This window comes from Octodon degus, unplaced genomic scaffold, assembly GCF_000260255.1.
Source record: "Octodon degus isolate 3935 unplaced genomic scaffold, OctDeg1.0 scaffold00071, whole genome shotgun sequence".
NCBI lineage: Eukaryota > Metazoa > Chordata > Mammalia > Rodentia > Octodontidae > Octodon > Octodon degus.
The window spans coordinates 2,267,494-2,292,961 of NW_004524647.1; the positions used below are offsets into that span (position 1 = coordinate 2,267,494).

At 48.3% G+C, this 25,468-nt stretch overlaps 1 protein-coding gene across 4 annotated transcripts in view; it reads right to left on the reverse strand.

Moving 5' to 3' along the window:
* Positions 1-2,821: 2,821 nt before the first annotated feature.
* Positions 2,822-25,468, reverse strand: part of Dlec1 (deleted in lung and esophageal cancer 1) — a 120,337-nt gene continuing 97,690 nt past the window's right edge. Inside the window, exons 20-38 of one of the 4 annotated variants that reach the window (XM_023719794.1) lie at positions 22,894-23,047; positions 22,177-22,287; positions 21,117-21,247; positions 20,446-20,637; positions 16,331-16,401; positions 13,538-13,689; positions 11,507-11,625; positions 10,967-11,037; positions 8,658-8,863; positions 8,464-8,580; positions 8,267-8,392; positions 8,064-8,158; positions 7,785-7,869; positions 7,408-7,623; positions 5,117-5,278; positions 4,162-4,315; positions 3,741-3,864; positions 3,494-3,649; positions 2,822-3,353 (exon numbers count right to left, since the gene is read on the reverse strand). In XM_023719794.1, the coding sequence (XP_023575562.1) occupies positions 3,526-3,649; positions 3,741-3,864; positions 4,162-4,315; positions 5,117-5,278; positions 7,408-7,623; positions 7,785-7,869; positions 8,064-8,158; positions 8,267-8,392; positions 8,464-8,580; positions 8,658-8,863; positions 10,967-11,037; positions 11,507-11,625; positions 13,538-13,689; positions 16,331-16,401; positions 20,446-20,637; positions 21,117-21,247; positions 22,177-22,287; positions 22,894-23,047 (2,410 nt within the window). In that variant the 3' untranslated portion in view covers positions 2,822-3,353; positions 3,494-3,525. Of the gene's footprint in view, positions 3,650-3,740; positions 3,865-4,161; positions 4,316-5,116; positions 5,279-7,407; positions 7,624-7,784; positions 7,870-8,063; positions 8,159-8,266; positions 8,393-8,463; positions 8,581-8,657; positions 8,864-10,966; positions 11,038-11,506; positions 11,626-13,537; positions 13,690-16,330; positions 16,402-20,445; positions 20,638-21,116; positions 21,248-22,176; positions 22,288-22,893; positions 23,048-25,468 lie in introns of all 4 variants that reach the window. The other 3 variants (XM_023719793.1, XM_023719795.1, XM_023719796.1) reach the window with 3 other exon arrangements.

Genomic DNA, 25,468 nt, shown 5'->3' on the forward strand with positions numbered 1-25,468 from the left:
CTAGGATAACCTCAGAGAACTGAGTAGTTTGTCATTTCCAAGGAGCAGCAGGATGCCTTTGCACCAAACTCCCAGCAGAAGTGAGTGCTGCCCGGAAAGCAATATCAAAAGGGCTGGAGAACAAGGTTGTGAGGCCAACCTTGCTGGTCTTCAGTGGAGCAGTTCTGAAACTTAGAGCTCCCATGAGGGCTTTGCAAGATTCATGTCTCCAGCTGAGGTGGAAAGTGGGTAGACCATTGTGGTTGGTGGCTCTTCAGGTCTTGGAAATGTTCCTGCAAGTGACTCAGAGTCTTCTACATAGACAAACCTGAATTTCTTCTGTGCAATAATCTATAACAGGCTGTTGTTTGGTGACTGCATATGACAGCCACCAGCCAACTTGGAATGTGAGACCAGAAATATGACAAATCTGCCATCCTAGCCTCTGAAAAAGGTCTGGTTCTAGGGAAGCAACTCAATACTGGGGCTGGTGATCTGGCCTTCAGACAGAGGTGGACTAAGTTGCCCCCCGCAACCCCAGTCTTTCAGAGACCTAGTGATAGAGGAATGGGGTGACCTTTCACACCTGGCTTCTCCAGAGGCAGGGATTCTTAGCGTCTTGTGACCAGGAGGGCATGTGAGCATTTGTTGCCAGCTATAGATCCTACCAATTATAAAGGCTATGAGTAGTTACATTTTGAATCTGACTGAACGTTTCATGCTCATCTACTTCAAAACTGTTTAACCAGGGAAATTTATCTAGGAGTGTGGAAACTGGGGGAAAGGAGAAATTTAGGTGTGGTGTCAAACAGGAAAGCGAACAGAACCCAGCAGGAATATGCCCGAGGCGCCAGCCTCACTATAGCCAAAACAATCAAGCACTCTTAGTCCCTTCAGGGTGAAGGCACCAATTGCAAAGCTCCCTATGTGCTTGGGAGAATGTCACTAGCCCCAAATTGTCAATCTGGAACCGGTGGTAAAGCAGCTTAAGGACTCAGGAATACCTCTGCCTCTAGGCACCGGTGGGTCAGAGTTGTAAGGAATCCCAGTAGTCCCTCAGAGCCCCCACAGGTTGAGGTACAACCCCAAGTTTTGAGGCCTGAGGTACAACCCCAAGTTTTCTGCCCAAATAAACAAAAGAGTAAGAACAAGAGAAGGGATACCCTAGGGGTAACCTGAGCCTGCCTGCTCCGTGGGACTGATAGGGCAGTGAGGGCACTGAGCGGGGGTTACTTCCATAGCTAGATTATGTCTGTAACCACCACCATTCCTTATTACAAGGGCACTAAGAAGAGCATCACAGAGTCCCTGGAAAGGGCGAGGCCAAGCTGGGGACTGCCTTCAAGGACAGAAGCTCTACCACAGCTGGTGAGATGGGGCTGGGCTGGGCTGGGACGAGGTGAGGCTGGCCGTTCTTCTCTGGGAGCTTGGGGCCGACCTGGACCCTGAATAAGGTGGCAGTGGGAAGGTTGGGGTGCCCCACCCTGATGCCTACTTACCCCAACATTCACCTCTAAGAAACTCTAGCCAGGTGAGTGATGGAGCAACAGCCATCCTGCTGGTACAGGTCCGAGACAGAAGAGTTGGGCCTCCCCACCCTTGGGGTCCTGAGGTCTTACACAGTGGTTGGGGCCCAACTGACATCATGGACACTGGACCTTCCTACTTCATCCTTGTAGTTTTGCAGAAGGCAGGTAAGAGGGCTCTATCAATTTTTAGGCCTGGATCTCCTTCTTGCCTTGCATATGAAGCTTGGCAAAGCACTGGGGTGGCTCTGTAGGTGTTTAAAGTAAAGGTGAGGCAGGCCAGCACCCCATTCCTAAGGCCATCCCTACAGCTAGAATAGTTTCCCTTCTACAAGAGACAGATACATTGGGTACCTATGGGTCTTCGCATGGGTCGGAGCCCAGGGAGACACACAGCCCACCCAGGTGCCACTGTTGGCTCAGGTCCACACTCTGCCTGCAGAGCAGACAGTTCATGGATGCCTTTGAGATCATGGGACTCTGCCAGCCAGGTGATCCTTTGTCTCTGCCCTTGCCTGGACACTGACAAACTAGCAGGAACAACCTGGCAAGTGATGCAAGAGGCTGGACAGAGGCTCCAGGTGCTGCTCTGGCTTCTCCTTGACCACCTACTACATGGAGAAGCTGAGTGTGTCCCCAGAGAAGGTGAGTCCTTTGGGGTGGCCCAGTGGCTCAGAGTTGCGCATGGGCCCAACAGGTCATCATGCTGCTCAAACGGCTCAGAGGAAGAAGTAACTCTGCACCTTGGGGCACACTGGGTGTCATGAGGGATGCCCAAGGCTGGACCTTGGCAATTCAGGATTTGAGAAGTAAATACCCACACAAAGACACTGAACTATAGGGGTGTGATTTTGTCCTCACTGAAGTCCAGGCTGTAGAGCAACTCTAGACACAAAAAGAATCTGCCTCCTTGACAGCTGGCCAAAATAGCTCAGCGGACCAAAGCACCTGTGTAGGCAGAGCGCAGAGGCCAGGGTTCAATCCCTGGCAGTCCATGCCAGCCCCACCCCCACAATGTTGGTGATTGAGACTGGGTGTGGTGGTGCACGCCTGTAATCCCAGCACTTGGGAGGCTGAAAACAGGAAAATCACTACGAGTCCAATCTACATAGTGAGACACTGTAGACCCTGTACTAAATAAATAAATAAATAAATAAATAAATAAATAAATAAGAATCTGCTTCCTTGAGTGTGTGCCTAAGTGGACACTCAGGGGTATCATTCTCCCACAGATCTGGTCAGCTTTTGTATCCTCTATGTCCAGAAGTGTCTTGGTCCACGACAGCAGCCTCGTCAGGGAAGGTAGTAGGGTCTGTGCCCAGCACGCCTCTACCAAGCCACCACTGCACCATCTGCACAGAGCATGTGTAGGGGTGTGTATGTGTATCAGAACTGGAGGGGGAGCCATTTCCTCCCTTGAGTACCCTGGGAACTTAAGGTCCTGGCCCAGGAGCTATGCAGACAATCCCACTGTGGCTGTCAGGGAGGGACTCTAAAGAAGGACATTCATAAGGCACATTGAGCAAATCAAGGCACTTCAAGCAATCTGGAAAATGTGAACACTGATGTGCAAGAGAGTGTGGATGTTGTGCCACCTCTGTCAAGCCCCTAGCAAGGACAAGTCAGCATGGGTTACCCAGGCCACAGTCAGTCTTGCAACTCTCGAAGAAGGGTGGTTTTGTGGATGACAGATGCAATGAATGGAGTAAATGTCTGTGATCCCATCTTGGAGACATATTTTTTTTTCCAAGGTCCACATCTTGCCTCACTGGTCTTCTCTGCGCTATGAGTATCGACTCTTAGCTGCCATGGTTTCTCTGGTGGTGTAGACTCTCCCCTGCATTAAACCTGAGGACATGTATTTCAGCCTTTAGCTGAGACCACTGCCCCAGACAGGGCACCTCCTGCCCAGGAGCTGTTCAGAGCCCCCAGTCTGTTCCATGACCCATCGACCTCTCCACAGCCCTGGGCCACGTGTACTCCCTCACCTGGGTGCTGAGGCTGAGGGGAGAGCCAAGCTTCAGCACTGGTGGGGCACCACGTATCTCTCATCATAAGAGCCTTGGCCCCGCAGCCTCAGGGTGCAGGTCCTCTCACCGAGCATGCCTTCTACCACCAATGTGGACTCGTATAGCTCAGTGCTCCTGTGGTTGCAGGTAGGGCCAAGGTCAGAAGGGCTCTGGGCAGGGGGTCCCAGCCTCCAGCCAGTGGAATGGAGTCCAAGAGAGGCTGTACCTGGGAGTAAAGGACACCTGCAGGGTGATGGAGGTTGGGGGTGCATTGGTGGCTCGGGCTTCCAGCAGCCCACTGCTTGGAGAGACCCCAAAGGCCTTTGCCTTCTTGTCCAGCTCCTGCTGTCCTGTATCAAGGGGAAAGGGGGACACACACAGGCTTCTTGTGTTATCTTGGATGATGTCATGTGATCCCCAGCCTGTGTTGCTTCTCAGGTGTCACCTCTGGTCCTGCCAGCACCACAGGGCAGGGCAGGGCCCCCAGCTACCACTTGGCATTGGGGACTGGCCATCTCTGGAGGAATGACAGGCAGTGCCCACCCTTAGGCACTGCAGAGAGAGGACACATTAGCCCCCTCCTGGGAGGCCTGGCCCAGCCTCCATGGTGCAGTGAGCAGGCAGGCGGGAAGGAGGACACGACATACCCAGCAGCACGGCCCAGTAGCTCTGGCAGCCACTCAGGTTCAGAAGGTTGACCTCCTGGGCCCGCCGCTGGTTTACAAAGCAGGTCCTGAAGTCTACCCAGCTGGTGGAGAGCTGCAGCTCAGGCACAGCCACGATGGCCCTCAAGGGCACCACCTGGGGGACAGAATCATTGACTTGGCAGGGGATGGAGTAACGCTGTCCCTTGTGGTCGGGCTCTTAGCCAGGACACAGGGAATCTTGCTGGCCCTCAGGACACATGATGCTGATCTGAACATGGGGAATCACAGTGTGGCATGAGGCAGGAGGCTGGCACTGCCATCAAGAGCCAGAGCAGGCCAGGCCAGAAGGCCACCCTCCCTGCTGTGGAGCTCTGTGCCCAGCCCTCCTCTAGGTCAGGCTCCCTCGTCTGCATCCTCCCTCCCTCCTCTCTCTACCCCCTCCCTCTCATGGAGTCCAAGACCCAGACACTGTGATGCTCAGCCTCTCTCCCTAGCCCCAGGAGAGGCTCAGGGAGCCCTGTCTCCCTTGCTCTGCCCTGGAATCTCCCGAGGCCTTCACACTCCACACCTGCAGTGCCCGTGAGGCTCTGGTCTTCCTTGTCTTGGTGGCCTGCAGAATTCACCCAGTGCTCACAGCTGCCTCAGGCACCCTGCCCCCACCCCAGGCAGGTCCCTCAGCCTGGGTCTGCTGAAGTGTTTTCCCTTCTTCCTTGATTACTCAGTCCTCAGGCTTTTCCTGTCACCTCCTCCAGGGACCCCACCTGGATTTTCTGCCTGCCAGCTCCTCATTTTTCTCTGGACAGGTATGAATATATCTCTTCTCTCTCAATGCACAGGGCCTCTTCCAGGCAGACTGGACCCTGAGACTGCACCCTCAAGCTCCTCTCTGGTATCTCCCTCTCATCCTCAGCACTGCGGAGCCCACTCAGGTCTGTGAGGGCAGCCTGGCACTTGCCTGAGTGGTCTGGTTCGTGAACTCCAGGAGCAGATCCTGAGTGAACACCATCTCCTTCTCTCCACTCGACCTCTGCTGAATGTCCACTCCGGGCAACATCTGGTCAGCTGGGAGCTTCTGGTAGGAGATCAGCTCCAGGGAGAGTGCGAAAGACACACTGACCTGCCCAGAAGCAGAAACTGCCTGCCATGCATCACCTCAGGCCCCAGAGCTGTGTCCCGCTGCCCACCTGCTCAGTCCTGCCCAGCACAGCCTGCAGAGTCCACACTGGGCTAGCAGTGCCCCCACCCGGTGCACTCACCCCACAAGCATTGTCCTGTACTGCCCTGCACCTGTCTGCACTGGGCACCCTGATCCTGGAGGGGACTGGTGCTGTCTGCCTTCCAGAGTCAGAGGCTAGCACAGAGGATACAACAAGCAAACAGCCCTTTTGCACCCAGCATGACCAATGCTGAGGTGGATCCATACAAGGTCCAGGAAGCACTCAGACCTTATCCTGAGGACAGTGAAGGGCTTACAGTGGGTTTGAAGTAGGGGCATTAGCTTTGCCTTACAGCAGAGACACAGGGGGTGGGAGCCCACATAAGCTAACAATAGCAGTAAGGAGGCCAAGAGCAGAATGTAGGCTGGACAGGATGGGGCTGAGTTCCTGACTCCCCACACAGTTCCTTGGTGCTAGTTTATCACAATCAAGTGAGGCTTTTCCTACAAATTGGATTCCTGGGCCTGCGCTTAGACCTCATGTCTAGAACTGGAGCCTGCAAGCTTGCATTTGAAACAGTTTTTCAAAAGTCCCCTGATACATTCCCAGGCTTGGAACCCACTGACCTAGACCAAGATATGCATTCAGAGGTGAGAAGTGAGAAGTACAGAGAGCTCATAGGAGCATCCCTAGGACACAGTGCATGCTCTGCGAAGCAGCAGGCCAGGATGAGGAGGCCAGAGCTCTGGCTTGAGCAGTGGGGTGTGGGGGTGACATCTGCTGAGATAAAATGTCCTTCTGAAGAGCAGGCACAGATGTGGGGCAGGTCTCCAGGGTGATGGAGAAGTGAGTTCTGCAGGCTGAGTCGGGTGAAGAACTGGGGGAGAATTTTCAGATGCCGAGTATTGCAGCATGCATGATTAGCTGCCCCCTACTGAGACATGCTTGTTCTAGGAATCTTTGGGTCTCCCCAGCTGCCTGAGGATTTTTATTTTACTTTTGATGTTTCTTTTCTGAGTGAAGTACTAAAGATCACCCCAGGGCCTCACACATGCAAGGCAAGTACTCTTAGCTACATGCTCAGCCCAGGATTTCTGAACATCGTGGTTACTAACCCCATGGTCTCTTGGAGGACCTGAGATGGAAGACTGTGCTCTAGACTGTCCCCTCCATTTAGCTTAAGAAAGGAGCCAAGGTACTGTGGGGCTCGCACTGTCTGTGGCAGATCTGTGCCTGTCTCTCCTGCCTGCCTCCACAAGGAGATCCTCGGAGAGGCCCGTCAGCCAGCTGCTAGCAGGCACTCACCACATAGATAGTGAAGGACACATTTGAAAGAGAGAATGTGGATGCTCACCAAGATGTAGAAGGGGATGAGATGGCCCAGGCAATAAGGCAGGAGCCCAGCTCAACTTGAGGACCATCAGCAGAAAGCAGAGCCTTCCAATGAGAGCAGAAAGGGCCTCAGAGGCCAGAGGAAAGGTAGGAGAAGGGCTCAGACTCATGGACTGGCTGGCTGTCCTTGGCAAATGGTGCCCACCCTAGAAGCCAGTGCACATAGGGATGTACACACATCAAACCCACAAGGCCTGTGAGTCTCAACTCCACTCCAGTGCCAGATGTTCAGGGCTTCCACTGGCACCTTGGCATTCCCAGAACCCCACCTTCCCCTCCATCTCTGAAAATCCAAGTTCCTATTATCACTGATGCCCTTTCAGAAGATGGGGGAATCAGCCTGGGACCTGGAGGTCTCTTACTTATGGCAACCCAGGAGGGGCAGCCCTGATCCTGGGCACAAATCCTTGAGTGAGGGCCATGAGAAGGGAGGGAGTCCTAGCTCAAAGTAGCAGGGGAGGGCTCACAATGGCCCTGGTCCAGCTACCAGGAGAATAGAGAGGAGCCTGGCTGTGCTCCTGCAGCATGTGCAGCTGTGCACACGAGGTTCAGTCCACTGTGTACACACGAGCCACCACGCAGGGTCTGTGTGCTGGTGGTGTGTCTGGTGGGAGGGTGCCTATAGCAGGTCAGCTCATGCATCTGTACAAACGTGTGAGCACATGCATCACGACAAGGCCAGGAGCCTTCCACTGACCTGCATGTTCTGCTGTGAGTGCAGTACCAGCTGCCTGCTTGCTGAGGCAGTCTTTTCTTCACCCTTTTGCTTCTGGTTGCAGCCCACTCTGTGGCCCTGGCTAACTGCATCTTGGGAAATCAAGAAGGGCCTGGAGACCAAAAGCCGGAAGTACTGTGTGATTTCTGTGGTGTTGACCAGCTTCAGGTGGTGGGTGGTCAGCCGCTCACTTAGTACCTGGGAAGCCGCAGATGAGCGATGCCTCCACCTCTCTCCAGCAGGTTGGCGGGGGCAGGAGGGGGGGTGGCATACACAGACTGCAAGGCCTGTGACCCTGAAGAGTGAGCACCCTTGAACTCCAGGTAAACTGTCAGGGGCAGGGTTGGTGGATTACTCACCCCGGAGCAGGGCTGGTCAGGAATGAGATCACTGGCCCGGCACCGGAACTCCATGCTGCTGCCATCATCCAGCTCCACGCTCAGCCTACCCAGCCACAGACACCACTAGGGCCACCAGGCATCCAGAGCCTCATGGCCACCTTTTTGCTCCTCACTTGGCCTCTGCCCAGCCTTTCCCAGGCTCCCTGCTGGGTGTTCCTCCCTCTTGTCCCTGTCCCTGTGAATTCTTATCTGTCCCTGCCAGGGATGGAGGAAGATGGGGCAGCCCAGCTGACTCACTGCGCTCGCCTCACTAAGCCGTGCAGGTTCAGTCGCAGGGGTCCCACAGCAAAGTCCTGCGGTCGATGTCTCTTCCCTGGAATATCTATTTCCTCCTAGCAAAGCACACCCACCAGGGATCACTGTTGGGCCAAGGGCTGGGAGGGCAACATGCCACCCCAAGAGAAGCAGCGGCCAGCCCACCCCAGGTAAGAAGGGTTCACCTCATTGTCCAAGCTCATGTAGCCCAGGATGTAGCCAGTACATGCCACCTTGTGCAGGGTGTCCGGGCTGAGCACAATAGGTGTGAAGGAGATGCAGATGGTGCTGCTGCCCCCAGCAGGGACCACCTGGCACAGACACAGCAGCCTCAGCACTGTCCGTGCCCAGCGGGGGGCCGCCCCACCCCTGCCTGACTCACCATCTGCTTGGGGCTGACACTGAACAGGGGGTGGGCAGGCACCCCCTCATGCTCCTGCAGGACAACCGAGATGATGCGTTCAGCGGCCCCATCTCCAGCACTGCAGTGGTCTTCAACCTGTTACCAAGGAGTCACTGAGGCCCCACATCAGTGGCCCTGGGTGGCCAGCTTTTCCAGCCCTGCACCTCACTCACCAATGGGGAAGCTACACGGCTGGCCTCTGACACACTGGAAGGGGACAGGGGCCTGAGGAAGCTGCTGCTCTTGGGCAGCTCAGGGCACAAGACATCATTCCCTGCTTGGTCCCTCAGTGGGAAAGGTGGCCCGTAGAACACCAGCAGCTCCACCAGCTTGTCCTCCCTGTCTTCTGGCACATACGTCTCCCAATCCAGGCGGATGTCTGGAGTAGATGTGAGGGAGAGAAAGGAAAGAGTGTCTCTACCAACCTGTTTTCCCCTCCTTAGCACAAAGAGGACAGTCATTGTCTAATGAACTCCCTGGCCATTCTCATGTTTAAAAGTCTTTGTAGGCCTATCCTGCCTGGCTTACTCATCTGAAGCCCTCATGACCACAAGACCAGGTTGTCATGTACACACGAACTCAAGTGCTCCCAGAAGTGTCCTGAAGTCCTGACCCAAACCTACACACCTGTCTGCAGCAACCCTATCTGCCTCTCCTGCCTTCAGCGTGACACGTGCTCTGCTTCTCCAGGTCCTATGGTGTCCAGTATCCCCTCTTTCCTGTACCACCAGCTCTTCCCCCATCACGTGGAAGCTTCCTCCTGCCAGCTCAGCTCTTCAATGACCCTCTCGCCCCTTCATGACAAGCTCCCAGGACCAGTTAGGCAAATTCTCCTGACCCTTGTGCTCATCTCTCGCCCACTCCCTAGTCAATATTTGCTTGCTTGGGTCCTACAATGCCAGGGCTTGGGCTTTGCCCTGGGCAATACCTGGTGAGCACAGCACCAACATTCATCAGTGTGTGTTTCTGATGCTTATTCCCCAGGGCCTGCTGCTTCCCAAGGTTACCTTGGGAATTCTGTAAAGCCCCTCCCATACTGCTGTAAACCCATCTAATTGCAAAGAGAGAAGGCTAATAAAGAACAGGGTGTCTTGGTCTTTCATACCTACTACTAAAATGTAAACTACTACTTCCCTTTCATACCTACTTCTAAAATGTAAACAGGGTGTAATTATAAGTAATTATTACATCACATTGGTCAGGTTACCAATGACCACTGTAGCCTGAAGTCCAGGGGACAATCTCACCCCAATAGAAAGAAACAAGTGCACGTGGAACTCTGAGCCTGAGCAACAGAAGGGAACTGCTAGAGGCAAGGCCAGCAAAGAGGAAGTCCAAACTAAACAGAGAGAAAACAGAATAAAATCACAGAAAAAAATTTTTTAAAAACCACATTGTAAAGTAAATTTTTAAAAGATGGAAGAACTACAGATTAGCTGCTTTTCCCATGAAAGCATACAGAATGTCAGGTTGTAGTTTTGAAAAACAGAGCTGTCTGTTTTTAATCGAAAACATGCATCCAAGCCATCACAAAAGCTGGAAACGGACAAGGAGATACCAGGCAAACACCAGTAACAATGTGCATTTAATGCCAGCAGCACTAAAGGGGCCAAAATAGAACAATATGAAATAGTAGAACAGTAAATTTGTGATAAAAGATCCAATGTTCAAATACGGTTCTCACAACAGACTGGCTGCAAACATGAAGCAGAGCTACTAGAAAGGTAAGAAGAACCCGATTGCTAAGTACGTAAGTTGAGGGCGGACGGCCCACGCTGTCCACACGGCACAGATGTGGTAGCAGAAAGTGAGCCTTCCTAGAGTGGTGGCTATTTGCTGTGGCTGGCCCGGCTCATCCAAGGAACTTGAAATTGTCAGCGCCAGCCCTGTCCCTCGACAGTGAGTCGGCCCCGGTGAGCCCCAGCCTCAAAAGGCCCTAAGTGCTCCTGAGGAACTGTGCTGTGCCAGGCGGACTGTGCCCGTCCCCTGGAGTCTCTGAGCTGCCTGTGGCTCCTTCTGGAGCCCAGAGTCACGCCTTTAGGCCATGCTCACTTACCTTTCCTCCCAGGCCCCGCCTCCATGCACCTCACAGTGAGCAGTGCAGCCCCCAGGACACTGGCTTCCCTCACTGCTCCCTCTGGACCTGCAGTCCCTGCACAGCACACCCAGTATCACCCAGTATTGGCAGAAATAACAAGAAAAAGAGTTCTCTGAAATACTGCCTGTAGACACAGTGGCCTTGATGGTAGCAAGTCTCTGTGGCCCCCAGACACTAGGAATCCAAGGCTGGGCAAGGGTGAGCCTTCTCCTCAAGGATTCTCTGACAACCCTGGATTGGCATGGTGCCCCCCAACCTGCAACAGACCTCCTTAGTAGCACAGGCCACCTGTTACAAAGTTCCTGCTTCAGCCATCAGCTCCCCCAGCACTACCTTCCCTCCCCACCAGGTTCATCGCCCCCCTTTATCTTGTGAGCATCTCACCACAGGGGCTGGAGTTGTACAGGCGAAGAGTCCGGCTGACTGTGTCTCCTCCAGAGATGTGGGTCCCCAACCTGAGGCAGGAGACCAGACTCAGCACACATCTGCAGGCAGAGACACTTCAGAGAAGAGCACTGGATGGGGGTTTAGGCTGGAGGAGACCTCAAGTTGTCTGCCCTCATCCTAGCAACACAGAGTCCATGACCAGAGAACAGCCCCTTGTGGTACCTGATAGACCATGACTCAGGGCTGCACACCGCTATGGCAATCCATCCCTTACTTCCCAACTGTGCCAATCAGACTGCTCCCAGCTCATCTGTGTGGGCAGCCTTGCGGTCCCACATTGCATACTCACTACTTCTGATCACACCCCAAGCCCTCAGACACACACGGAGGGCAGCCATGTCCCGGGGCCTCCTTGTAGGTAGCAGAAGGTGGCCCTGACCCAGCTAGAGAGCAGCAAGATGACACGTATAGCCCAGACTGGTGGCCAGGGGGTCTCAGGAGCCATCAAAGAGTAGAGGGTGAGGTGGAGGTGGGTACCTGATGATAGGCTCCTTCTGAAAGCAGTCAGCAGTATAGTAGGAGGTCCTCAGGGAGCTGATAGGGCAGCCCACTGCCACCATGTGCACGGGGATGACCGCAGGTGGCAGGTTCCCCACCTGCAGACACACGGGCCCATCACCTTTGCCAGCTGCTGCTGCATTCCCTCTGGTAAGGGTTCCCTGTCCATCCAGCCCACGTGCTGGGTCCAGCCTCACTCTTCACTGTCAGGCTCCCCCTCTAGACACCCAGTGCGGGTCACCTACCCCCTTGGGCCTCAGCTTCCCTTTCATTGGCCATCTATCATGCTGTCTACATACATCTCCTAGTCTGTGGGTCTCTAGCCCTTCCTAACCTCTTTGATAAAACTTCTAGGTCTTTTCAATGAAAACAATTTTGTAATTTACTCTGGCAATTAAAAACATTGCTTATATTTAGAGGAAAGAATTAAGAATGTGATAATTACTTACAGTTATACCCTGTTTGTAGGTATGAAAGGGAAGGAGACCAAGACACCCTGTTCTTTATTAGCCTTCTCTTCTCTCTTCGCAATTTAGATAATTTTACTTAGATGGGTTTACAACAGTATGGGATGGGCTTTATAGAATTCCATGGTGGAGATCCAGCCCACTCTTCTACTGATGATGAAATCATTAAGCTGCCTCCCCCTTATACACAATTCTAAGAAGAAAAGGCAATGTACTATGAAGTCATTTTTATACTAAGCTACTTCTCTCTTTGGGAGCACTTGAAATGTGTACCTAGCATAGGCCCACAGTGTGTCCAAGGCCTGGGGTGGGTGGGCACTTAGCATCTCTTTACTCACAGGGCTCCGAGGCAATTTACTTTGCATGTCTTTAATTACTAGTTTGGGGAACATATTTTCATGCTTATTGGCCATCAGGATTTTTCCTTTTTGTTATTGTTTTTGGGTTTTGGTTGTTTTTTTTTTTAAACACATTTATTTATTTATTTATTTATTTATTTATTTTTATTTATTACATTTATTTATTGTGTGTGTGTGTGTGTGTGGCCAGCTCAGCCCACCAGGGGGCGGGTCTGGCTGGCATGTGGTGCTGGGGGATCGAACCGCGGTCCCTGTGTTTTGCCAAGCTTGTTTCAAGTAGGTGCTTTAGACCACTGAGCCATCTCTCTAGCCCCAGGGTTTTGGTTTTAACAGTATCTAACTATGTAGTTCAGGCTGGTCTCAAACTCACTGTGTAGCCCAGGCTGACCTCAAACTCACAGCAATCCTCCTGCTTCAGCCTCCCAAGTCCTGGGATTACAATCTTGTGATACCACACCTGGTTGGACTTGTCTGTCTTTGAACTGCCTATTCAAACTCTTAGCCCACTGGAATGCCCTATTTCCCCCTTACTGTTACTTAAATATACTAATTCTTTGTGGAATAACATAACCACCTGTAACACATGATACAATTTAAAACAAGTATCTACTATAATTAACTAAACAGTTCATGAAAATCTTCTAGGCAAAGACTAATATATGCACATTTCATCTCTCCGTAGTAAATTCAGAGCTCTCTGCTGGCACAATCTTCTACCTTATTCATCCTTCTATCCCCTTCAGCACCTGCTCTGGAACCCAAGCACAGTTAAGAGCCCAGCATTAACTGCAAAAAGGAATAAATGAATAGATCCCTGGATAAACAACTGAATGCACAGAGGACCAGGCAAAGGCATGAAATGGAGAGGCTATTACTATCCCTCCATTCCTCGATCCCTTTTTCTGACTCAGGTCCTGACCTAGCCAGGCAGCCTATTAATCCCTGTGTCCTCCCTGGGATCCCAGCCTTGAATCTCATGGGAAAAGGTATGCAAAACTCTACTGTTCACAGAGATCTGCCCAGCCTAAGCCATGTCAGCCGCAACCCCGGAGGCTGTAGCAGTTACGAGCGCCCATGCCAAGATCCGCGGCCATCACTTGGCAACTGGGTGAGCTTTGAAGGCCCAAGCATTGGGTGTTGGAAAGGGGGAAACCCAAAGGTGCACGCCCACCTAGGGCCCTTACCACGCAGATGAGGCTGTCCCAGTACTCGCCCCACATGTTGGCACAGCCTGTGAGTTCAATGATCAGCTTCTGGTGGGCCTTCAGTGTGCCCTGGGAAATACGGGCGAAGAAAGCCACTCCTTTCCCATGAGATAACATGTTTTCCATAAAATCTGAGAAAGAATCAAGGGTGGGGATTTAGGGCACTGGAGTTGAGAGTGAGTTCCAAACCCTCAAGTGTAAGCAAAGTCCTGTCCCACACTCACCACCCTATAGCCTCTGCTTTGCCAGGAAAGTCTCGGGAGTCAGCTTCTCAGTGCCCCACGTGGCCAACCTGTCTTACCTCTGAGAGATGAGGCCCCAGAGGGAGCCTCCCCTTGTGCTCCACCACCCAGACCAAATCAAATCCAGGTCCTTACATGACACTATATCCTGGCAGGAAAATGGCCTCATTCAAGTGAAGTGGAACTATGGTCATTATTATGGCTTGGATCAAAAAATGTCCCATCAAAGGTTCCTGGATTCCGAGGTGGATCTTTTGAAAGGTGATTAGATCACAGGGGCACCAATCTCATCAGTGGATTAATTCACTGATCAGTCAATAGCTATATATGCTATTAAAAGTTAGAGACTGGGTAGGGGAAGTCAGTTATCAGGGGAAACCTGGAAGGAATATTCTCATGCCTGGCCCCTTTTCCCTCTCTGGATCTCTGGCTCTCACTCTACTTCCTGGTTACCAAGAAACAAGCAGCTTCCCTCTGCCCTGCCCTTCCCTGTGATATTTCTGCCTTGAATCCAGCTGATCATAGACTGAAAGCAAAAAAAAATTTCTTTTCCTTTAATTGTGTATATTAGATATTAGTGATATCTAGTGATAAAAAGCTGTTCTGGTGATAAAAAGAACTGGCCAACACAAAAAAACTGGTACCAGACAAGAAGAGTTGCTGTGATGATTAGCACATGGTTCAGAAACCTTTAGAAGTGGCTTACGAGAAGAATTTGGAACCATTAGACACAAGCTGGTAAAGCCCTAGAATTCTGTCAGCAAAGCATGATGGGTAATTTGGGTTGGAGCTCAGAAGAGCACATGCTGATAGGATGGTAGACAGTAAAAACTGTTCTCATAAGGTTTAAGAATAAAAATTACTGGGAATTGGATTAAAAGCCATACATGCTACATTTGGGCAAAGAATTTACCTACATTGTTTTCATATCACAATATTTTGTAGGACACTGGATTAAAGGTGATAGACTAGTTTATCTGGTAAAAGACATTTCAAGGCAGCCCAGCGTTCAAGGTACAGCATGTCTACTGGATGTTTTTAGCCAGACTCACAGTGAGAGTCAGAAACAAGACTCAGAGTCAAAAAATCTGAAAAACTTTCAGCTTGACCAGAAAAGGTGTACAATAGTGTTGGGGCCAAAGGAGTAGTTGCTGAAAAGATTAGTGTCACTGAAGACCCCAAGTATTTAGCACTGAAACAATAAGAAAAATATAGGGAGGACATCTCAAGAATTGGCCAACCCAACACATCACGGGTTTAAGAGGGGAGAAGTATATATTCCTTGGAAGGATTTTGCTTTGAAAAAGAGCCCCAGGGCACTCTTGGCACTGGAGGCCACTAGGGAAGTGTTTTCCTAGGTTCTGCCAGCCAGGTATTCACAGACTACTGCAGTCATGGTCCAAGGAGACCTACATAGTGCTGAAGCTTGTGGCAGACATTGGCATCATCTGCATATGATGGTTTTGTAGGCACATAGATTGAAAAAGCAATGAAATCACAGACACTTCTACCCAATTTTCAAAAGAAGGCCTTAGGAGGCCAGGCAATGTATAACAGGGCCACAGTCCTTAAAGGAACAACTGTGACACTGTGGAAGTGAGGCCAGTGCTTCAATAAAATCCCTTTACTAGGTCAACTTCTTTCTAGCCTCATTCCTATCCTTTAAGGATAGGAATGTTTACCCATTCCAATATGCTATTGTAGCTTGAATGTGTAATTTGCTTTTTACAGTCACTTCTAAGAGCTTGCCTTGAATATCACAGATGACTTGATTTAGATTTTTGAATAAGGCTCGAATTGGTGAGATCTCAGCAACTCAGAGATGAATTGAATTGAATTTTGTATAATGAAAGGGATACAAGCTTTTGGAGACCTGAGGCAGAATTGGTTTTCTGTTTTTGTTTTTGGCTGGCTTAATCCACCCTGAGGTCAGGGTTGGCATGGCATGTGGTGCCAGGATCGAACCATGATCCCCTGCACCTGCCTAAGCTTTCCTATGCAGGTGCTTTAGACCAGTGATCTATCTCGCTGGACCATGAGGTAGAATGTTATAGCTGGAAGAGAACTGACCCCAAAGGACTCACATTTAAAGGTGAGGATGTGGGGAAATGTTAGATCACAAGAGCACCAAGCTCAGCAGCAGATTAACCCATCTATGAGTTCATAGCTGAGTGTGCTGTGAGGAGGTGGGGCCTGGCTACAGGAACATCAACAGGTGATACAGGAAGTGTATGTTTTCATGCTAGCCCCTCTCCTCTCTCTGGCTCTCTTGTTTTGTCTCTGCTTCCTAGCTTCCATGAGATAAGCAACTTCCTCTGTTTTAAAGTCAGCTGATCATTGACTAAAGTCATAAGCCAAAACGAATCTTACTTTAAGTTGTTTTTCTCAGGTATCTGGGTGGCAGAAAGCTGAGTAACACAGCCATTTTGGGGAAGACACAGAGAGAGGTTCTCTTGATCCCCTACCTGGTAGCTATGGGCCCATATCCCTAGAAGAGCATACAAAACCCAGCTCTGGCCATGTTCCTTACCAAGTTTCTCTCTCTTGGCCAAGTGCTCTTGCATGCGCGCCGTCTTCAGCAGAGAAGGAGGCAAGTCAGGTCTTTACAAAAGAAGACAAACATGTAGAACCAAAATAACCAGGCCTATCCCAAGACATGAGCTACACCCCATGGTAAGCAGCATCCTACACAGTGCCTATTAGCAGATTGCCCTGTCTGCTCTTCCTAGGGGGAGGAGTTGATCAAATCTCTTTGCAACTCCTTTTCTGGACTTCATTCCCACTGTACCCTGCTTCCCAAAGCATCTCCACCCCCTAAGTTGCAGGTCCCACCTGCTAAAAATATCAGCAGGGCTCTGAGGCAGAGATTTTCTGTCCTAGGCTCAGTACCTTATTGATTCTGATGTAAACTCAGCCTATGTCCCTATCTCTTGCCCAAACTTCTGCAACAGGTCTTTTTCTACTCTGTCTTGCTGGAGATTTCTCAAAAACTAACAGTAGAAACTCCTTTCAACCTCACTATTCTTCTGGGTATCTTCCCCAAAAAGCTAAAGACATCATACTACATCAATACATGCATATCATTGTTTATAGCAACACAGTTCACAAGAGCTAAATCACGGGAGAACCAAATAGGTCCATCAATAAACGGATAGAGAAAATGTGCTGTCTATATATAATGGAATACTGCTTAGCTATAAAGAAAGACAAATTGAAGAAATTTGCAGGAAAATGGATGCACTTTGAAAATATACTGTTAACAGAATTCAACAAATCATCAATAAGATCATACATCATGACCAAGTAGGATTCAGCCTAGGGACGCAAGGATGGTTCCACATATACAAATCAATAAAAGTAATACATCATATTTACAGAACCAAAGATAAAAGTCACATGATCATCTCAATAGATGCAAAAAAACATTTGACAAAATCCAACACCCATTCATGAAAAACCCTACAGAAATCAGAATAGACGGTCTTTACCTGAATCTTATACAAATCACCTGTGACAAACCAACAACTAACATCATGTTAAATGGTCAAAAATTGAAATCATGCACTATGAAATCAGGATCAAAGCAAGGATATCCATTATCACCACTCTTGTTCAATATAGTTCTAGAAACATTAGAGCAATTAGACAAGAGGAAAATATAAAAGAAATCAAGATAGGAAAAGGAGAAATTAAATTATCATTGTTTGATGATAAAGATACTCTCTATTGAAGACCCCAAAAACTCCACCAAAAAACTTACAGATTTAATATTCAAATTCAGTAGTAGTACAGTGGGATACAATTAAGCACTTAAAACTCAATAGCATTCCTGTACACAACAACAAACTCACAGATAGAGAAATTAGAAAAGTCATACCTTTCACAATAGCACCCAAAAAATAAAATACTTAGGAATCGATCTAACAAAGGAGGTAGAAGGTACAGCGAAAATTACAATACCCTACAAAAGGAGATTGAAGAGGATGTTGGAAAATGGAAAGATATTCTTTGTTCTTGGATAGGAAGAACTAACAGTGAAAATGGTCATACTCCAAAACTGCTACACAGATTTAATGCAATCCCAATCAAAGTATCATTAGCATAACTCACAGATCTAGAGAAAACATTCCTAAAATTCATTTGGAACCAGAAAAGACTTAGAATAGCAAAAGCAATTCTAGGCAACAAAGGCCAGTCAGGAGCATCACAATCCCAGAACTGAAATTATACTACAAAGCTACTGTTATAAATCTGCATAGTATTGGCAAAAAAAAAATAGGCCTAAGGATTAGTGGAACAGAAAAGAAGATTTAGACACAACCCCCAACACACTCAGCTATGTTATCTTTGACAAAGGTGTCAAGCATACTCACTCGAGGAAAACTGGCTGGAAAAACTGGCTATCCACATGCTGAAGACTAAAACTAGACCTATGGCTATCACCATGCACTAAACTGAAATAGAAATGGGCAAAAGATCTAAATATTAAAACAGAAACACTTACTGAAAAGCTTCTGCACAATGAAAGAAATCACCAACCGTGAAAAGACAACGCACAGAGTGGGGAAAAAAATATAACCAGCTGTCCAACAGTCAAAGGACTTAAGGGAAGAACATATAAAGAACTGAAAAAAAATCAGATCCTCCAAATTCAAAGACCAAATCCAAACATGGGCATCTGAGATAAATACGCACTTCTCAGATGAGGAAGCACAAATGGCAAATATATGAAAAAGTGTTTAACAACATTGTTCATTCAAGGGATGCAAATTAAAACAGCACTGTGATTCCAACTCACTCCAAAAAGAATGGCTATCATCCAAAAAACAAATCATCAAATAACAAATGCTGAAGAGGCTGTGGGGGAAAAGGAGCCCTTCTCCACTGTTGGTGGGAGTGTACACTGGTACAACCACTGTGGAAAACAGGAGATTCCTTTAATAACTAGGATTAGAGGTCCCATTTGACCCAGCTATTCCCCTTCTAGGTATCTTCTCAGAAGAACTGAAAATTGAAAGCATCATACCACAGTGATATTTCTGTACCCATAGTGATAGTAACACAATTTGTCATAGCTAAATCTTGGAAACATCGACCAATGAATGAATAAAAAGATATGCTTTGGGGGGCTGGGGAGGTAGCTTGGCAGCTTCGGCACCTGCCTGGCAAGTGCAAGGTCCTGAGTTCAATCCCCAGTACCACATGCCATGCCAGCCCCAGAACCCTGGGTGTGCTGCCGGCCCTGGAACCAGGCATGCCACTGGCCCTGGAACTAGATGTGGTGCTGCACACCTGTAATTCCAGCAGCAGGAAAGCCAAGAGGGGAGGATCACTACAAAAGTCCAAACTGTGTAGTGAAACACTATATCTAATTTTTTTAATATATGTTTTTTATAATGGAGTATTACTCAGCCATAAAGATAGATAAGCTGGAGACTTTTATAGGTAAATGGCTGGAACTAGAGACCAAACTCATACGTAAAATACAACAGACCTGTATGTGCAAACATCATATTGACTCACTAGTGTGGGAGCCTGTAAGAGTAAAAAGATCCAAGATCTACATCAGATATTGTGAACTGAGAAGAGACTCTTCAAAGCAAAAGACAATCTGTGATGGGGGAAAGGAAAAAAGGGAAAACAAAAACATATATATATATATATATATATATATATATATATATATATATTCATATACAAGATAGCTATACAGCTAGTTTTCCCTACAATATTGAAAAGAAGGCTTTGTGCTAAGATTGTTTGGACAAGATATCAGGCCTATATCCTGTACGCAAAACAACTACTAGGAAGACAACAGTACATGAAAATTGGAAAAGGAGATCTAGAGAGAGATGGAGGGAGGGAGAGAGGGAGGGAGATAGGGAGGTGGGGAGGGAAAGGGGCATAAAAAGAATCAGGATATGTCATACATGTACCTGTTCCTTATGATGAATGAAGACATCATGTCATACATGTACCTGTTCCCTATGTATTATAAACATGCGCTAATAAAGTCATTTAAAAATTAATAAAGATTTTGCCAATTTTACTCTGCCACATTTTAATTTACAGCCTTGCAACAATGTCTGAATATTTACAAATTTACTCTCCTGAGTCAGTACTAGCTGGCTCTGGCTTACCTCTCAGTGCGTGTGTGTGTGTGTGTGTATCCATGCAAGTGTGCAGGAGGTCCCAGGTCTTGCCTCCACCATTGCCTGTAAGCACCCAGGGTTACACACCTCTCCCACCTGCTGGGCATCGCTTCCTCATCTTGCATCTCCACATCAGCCCAAATGCATGCTCCAGTGGCCCTGGAACCCTCCCTTGATCCTGTGTTCTCACCCCCACACTTCTGCCACTGTGCTCTCTGTCATAGTCACTTCTCCCTCAAACATGGCCCTTCTGGCTGCCTCCGAAAGCTCCGGGAGGCCACACTGAGAAGGGGCCACAACCTCAGCCTCTTCAGAGGGCGAGAGGTAGGCAGCAGAGCCACCTCTTTGCTGCATTCCCAAGTCTTCCTGTGAAGTCACAGATGGCCCTTTTCACCAGCCTCTGGCCACCTGAGCCACCAAGAGCTCCAATAGGGTAAATCCCACCCAGCCAACATCTGCCCTGGGAATAACTTTTGAAAAGAGCAAGACTCACAGACTGCCTCTTTTGCTCAAGCTGTCCTGGGGACTCCCAAAGTACTCAAACTTGAGGGTAAAGGAGGTCTGAATTGGTGAGTGATTATTCAGGATGAGCTGGCGATTCACACAGGTCCGCAGTGGCACCATGGGGCCAAAATCCAGTCTGAGCTCCTCCAGGAGGCCTGGCCACTGCTTCGTGCTGCAAACACTGCCCCATGCCCAAGAGCATTGCATTACCATCCTTGGACTTTCTCAGAGAGCCACCATAGTGACAGTGCTCAGAAACCTGGCCACATCCTCAATTTCCCCACCACAGGGCTGCCAACCCACAGGCCCAGCTCCCACCTCCCTGTCTGCACACTATGTCCCAAGAGGCCTCAAACTCTATATAAATTTTTCCTGCATGGCAGACCACTATGCCTCCCACTTGCTCAGGAGACTCAATGAGCGCACAGCCCACAGCTCTGTTCCCTGCCATCTCCTACCTGCCTGGACACCATGCCTCCAGTGTGTGTAGGTAGAACACACATAGGGCAGAGGAGAAATGAACAAATCTGATCCCACATAAATGGTGAGGACCTGCAACAACCCCATGGCCCTCCCCTCTCTGCAAGAATCAGCTGACAGTGAACTGCTAACTGCAAGCAACACTGGTCCTTTGTGTAGCCGTCCCTCCCTGGGGCTCACCTGCTATCAGAACCCTCTGCAGAGATCGCAATGGTCACTTGTAGTCCCTGAGGCTTCCCAGAGATGCCTAGGGCCAGTGGCTTCTTCATGCCTGACACATAACATGGGAGGGCCAGATCAATCAGCTCATCCTACAAGAAAGCCCATCCAAGGATCAAATGCAGACCGGGGCCTCAGAAGATGGGCCCAGGCTGTTTTCCACAATTGTGTGGTTGCTGTGGGTAGCTCAACATGAAGGTCTTGACTTCTCTCCAGAGTGGCCTCTGAGGAAAGGAACTCCAGTGCCTCCAGGGAGTCGGCCTATCAACTGATACTCCACCCCCAGGACCTCATGCCTTCCCAGGCTCTATAAGGCTGTCCTAAATATGCCTATAGGAAAGAAGAGCTCTTTAAAGCAACCTCTGGAGACATGCACATGCTCTGTGATGAAGCTGCTACCATCCACACCAAATCCGTCCTGAGCAGAGTCTGTTCCACACCAGGCATGGGCCCATTTGCCTGTCATCCAAGAGCTCAGGCTCAGCTGCATAAAGAAATTCAGCTGCCCCATGTTTGCCCTTGAGGAACTGGGCCTAAACCTATAAGTATCTGCAAGGAAGAAGTTTCTACTCCCAGAAGAACTAGCCAAGTACTGAGCATGTTCAGTCCCGATAGCTTCCCACCAGGCCAATGCAGGGAGAAGCTAGGATGCTCTTTGGAGGACCTGGGAACAGGAAGGACCAGGGAGTAGATCCTGCGAGACCCTGGCCACCAGTGAGCCTCCCTCAGTAGCAGCCAGCACAGCACCTGCCAAGCAGCAGCTCTGCCCTGGATCTGTGAGAAAATTGACCATGAGGGTTTTCTGGAGAAGGCAGAAGCATCTCAAGGCACATCCAGTCCTATCTAGTCTCTGCCATGTTGTCCCAAGAGAGGAGGGGACCCTAGTCAGAAGTGAAAGATATCCTTTCCCAAGCCACAAGCTCCCAGAGCAGAGTCTGAGACAGGACCTCCCTGGAGATACAGATGCACCCTGTTGGTAGGACACCTTCTCTGTCACTGGGCCCCACATTGCTTTACTCACCTGGGTATGAGCAGTGAACTCCAAGATGAGCTGGCGCTCTGCACTAGGGCCCAGCAGGCCACATCGAGGGGAAATTTTCACTGTGCAGAAGGCTGCTTGGTTTCCCAGAAGCTGGTAGAAACAGGGGTGGAGCCATTATCTCCTGCAGGGCTCCCAGAATGGACCAGGACCCAGACAGAGTGCTCACTGGAAGACGACAGACTAGGAGCTTCAGCAGAACGCACAGAATGGGGAGCTCACTTCTAAGCTAAACCACAAATGCCTTCCCTCCTCATCATCCCTAGATGGACTTCACCACCTATTGGGGGTTAACTGGACTCACTAAGCTGTTCTGGGGGGCCCAGAGCGAAGGGAACCGAGTGCAGCTGTTGCTGACGCACACAGATGTGGCCCAGCCTCCTACAGCACTCAGAGTAAGCTCCTCAGGGGCGGTGCCACAGCTGGGCGCCCAGCTGCTGCAAGGAAGAGCCACAGACTATGCTGGATTGGAGGCTCTATCTGTGTTCACCACAGACTCCTTCATGGGTGGGGACCAGGGGCTCCCTAATTACAGGGCCATGAAATGCCTGAGCAGTTGTGCCGCTCTTTTGTGGAGCTGAGCTTTTCTGGGCACTGTGGAGGGAGGGACTGGTGTGGGACAGAGGCTAAAAATCTCTCCTCATGGGGCTGTGCGGCTGAGGGCTGCAGTTCACTGCCCAACGGCGCAGGCTCGCTCACCTTGCCCCAGTGGAACCGGGTGGGGAGGAGCGTGCTGTTGATGAGCGTGAGGGTCGTCTTTGTGGGCACATCCAGGTAGAGACTGCGGAGCTCCACCTGGCTGCTCTGCAGGTACACACAGGGCTCCTGTATCTCAGCAGACACAGCCAGGTAGCTAGAACACAAGGAAGAAAGAGGTATGCTGATCAGAAAAGAGGGGGGAAAAAGAACTTCCTGGCATGATGACTGAGAATGTAAGCCTAAGGAATCTATATTTTCAAACAATACTTCTGGAATTAATTCAGTATACAAGATTAACATTTAAAAATCAACCACATTCTTTATACATTAATAGCAAACAAGTGGAAACAAATTTAAAACACCACCCCATTTATAATTGCTCAAGATTGAAACAGGCATAAGAGAAATTGTATGGCGTACACTCTGGGATTATTTCAGAATGGGTACTTGCCCTCCTGTACAAGCAGGCTGGACTGCAAACTTGAGTGCCTTGACAGCTGATTAGTAAAGCACAATTCTGGGTATGTCCAGGAGGGTCATGGAACTGTGACCCTGGGAACTACATCTAGGCTCTGGCCTCTTCCTCTCTGACACTTTCCCTGCTCTGTCTCCAGCTGCCACGCTGTGAGCAGCTTTCCCCTGCCCTGCCCTTCCTTCATGATGTTCCCACCTTGGAGCCAGCCTGTGATGGACAGAAACCTCTAAAACTGTGAGCCTGATCAGCAGAGCCCTTAGAACATTAGCCAGAGCAATCAGGCAAGAGAAAAAACTAAAGGGACATGTATAGGAAAGGAAGAAGTCAAATTGTCATTACTGCAGACAACATGAGCCTCTACATAGAAGACCCAAAACATTCTATCAAAAGACTCCCTCATGTATAAACATCATATCATGTCCCTAGTATAAGAACCTCAAAGAGTAAATAAAATCTGAAAGGTACAATAGATATAGTAAAAGAAAAAGAAAGTGAATGTAAGCAATAAACAATTGAAATGAGGGAAAGGGAAAAAGATAGGAAAAAAGGGAAGGGGTAAAACTCATGTACATATATACACAGGATAGCTACGATGATTGTACTACTAATTTCTATCAGTTTTTTTTTTAAGTAGCAGTGAATGCTTAAAATTCTTACTTTGACCAATATTATTTTTTTGAAATAATGATACTTATCATTTTGTTATTTTTAAAGAGAGTACAAATTATAATTAAAACAGAAAAAAATACAAGTAATACAGAATTTCACTTAACAAAGTAATATGAATTTCACAGTATTTGTTCTAATACATAATGTAGTCTTCCAAACAGTTACTCATATTACCAGATATATGCAGGTAAAATTGAAAAAGAAAGAAAAAAAGAAATGTACATGAAATTAAGAAGATAAAATGTACAAACAATTGAAAAAAGCAGAGAAAACAAATTATCATCTCCTTCTTTCCATAGACCAGCAGAAATGCACAGTACAGTTGTCCAAACCATCCTGCTTATGTACATAGATAAATCTCATTCACCCACCCCCTCTCTTGTCCTTCTCAACTCAGTAACTCTTTCCTTTTGAATAAGTTCATTCAATTTGCCCAGTATAGTGATACTTTTAAAGGTATGTCACATCACATTACTTGTCTGTTCAATATACACTATAATCGTCATTTTACCATTGCTTGTGACAGCATACACAGATTGTGTATCATCTCCTATCATTCCTGGCTGACACTGACAAAGGATCTGCAAACTGTGGTACAGGGTCTCAGGGTAAATCCTTAGGGAATTAGAATGAACTTGTCAGACACAAAAGTTACATTTCTTGTTATGTGGGTCTTGCTTTATCTTGGTCTTAACCATCCAACTGAAAAGTAAAAAGACAAGGAATGTAAAGTAAAGCCATATTGATATGCTGAGCTGTAAAAGGCTCAAGTCAACAACTTCTGATACTGCAAGTTCTACAAATAACCTACTGCTGTTATGGACTAATAGACGGTATTGGATTGTTTGGCTGAATTCAACAATATTTAGATGGTGATGGAATGCCTTTCTCTGACAAAGCTAAACCAAAAAAAGGGATATAAATGAAGGACCATTTAGTATCTGTATGTACAAAATGGCTGGGATACATATACAGCTACTTTTTCTTAATTCATCGAGAAGAAAGATTTGCACTAATAGTGTTTGGACAGGGTATCATGTCTGCATCTTGTACTTTGACCAATTTTATATGCTTATGTCTGTAGTCGGAGCAACTACACTGAAGACAGCAATGCACAATATAGCAACCACTGTTGAATACCTACCATCTTATTTTTTCTATTGTGTATTATTTCTAATGTCTTGTCTATTATTTTCTTATTCTCTATTTTTTGTTTGTTTGCTTTTGGTGCCAAGGACTGATTCCAGGGCTTCCAGTTTGTTAGACAACCACCCTAGCACTGAGCTAAATCCCTAGTCCTCTACTCTTTTTAAAATAAAATTTTATTTTATTTTATTTTTATTTTTTTTCTACAGTTTTATTGATAAACATATAGCAATGAGACAGTTTCAAATCAAATCGGAAGTACAGTTTCAACAAATAATACACTGC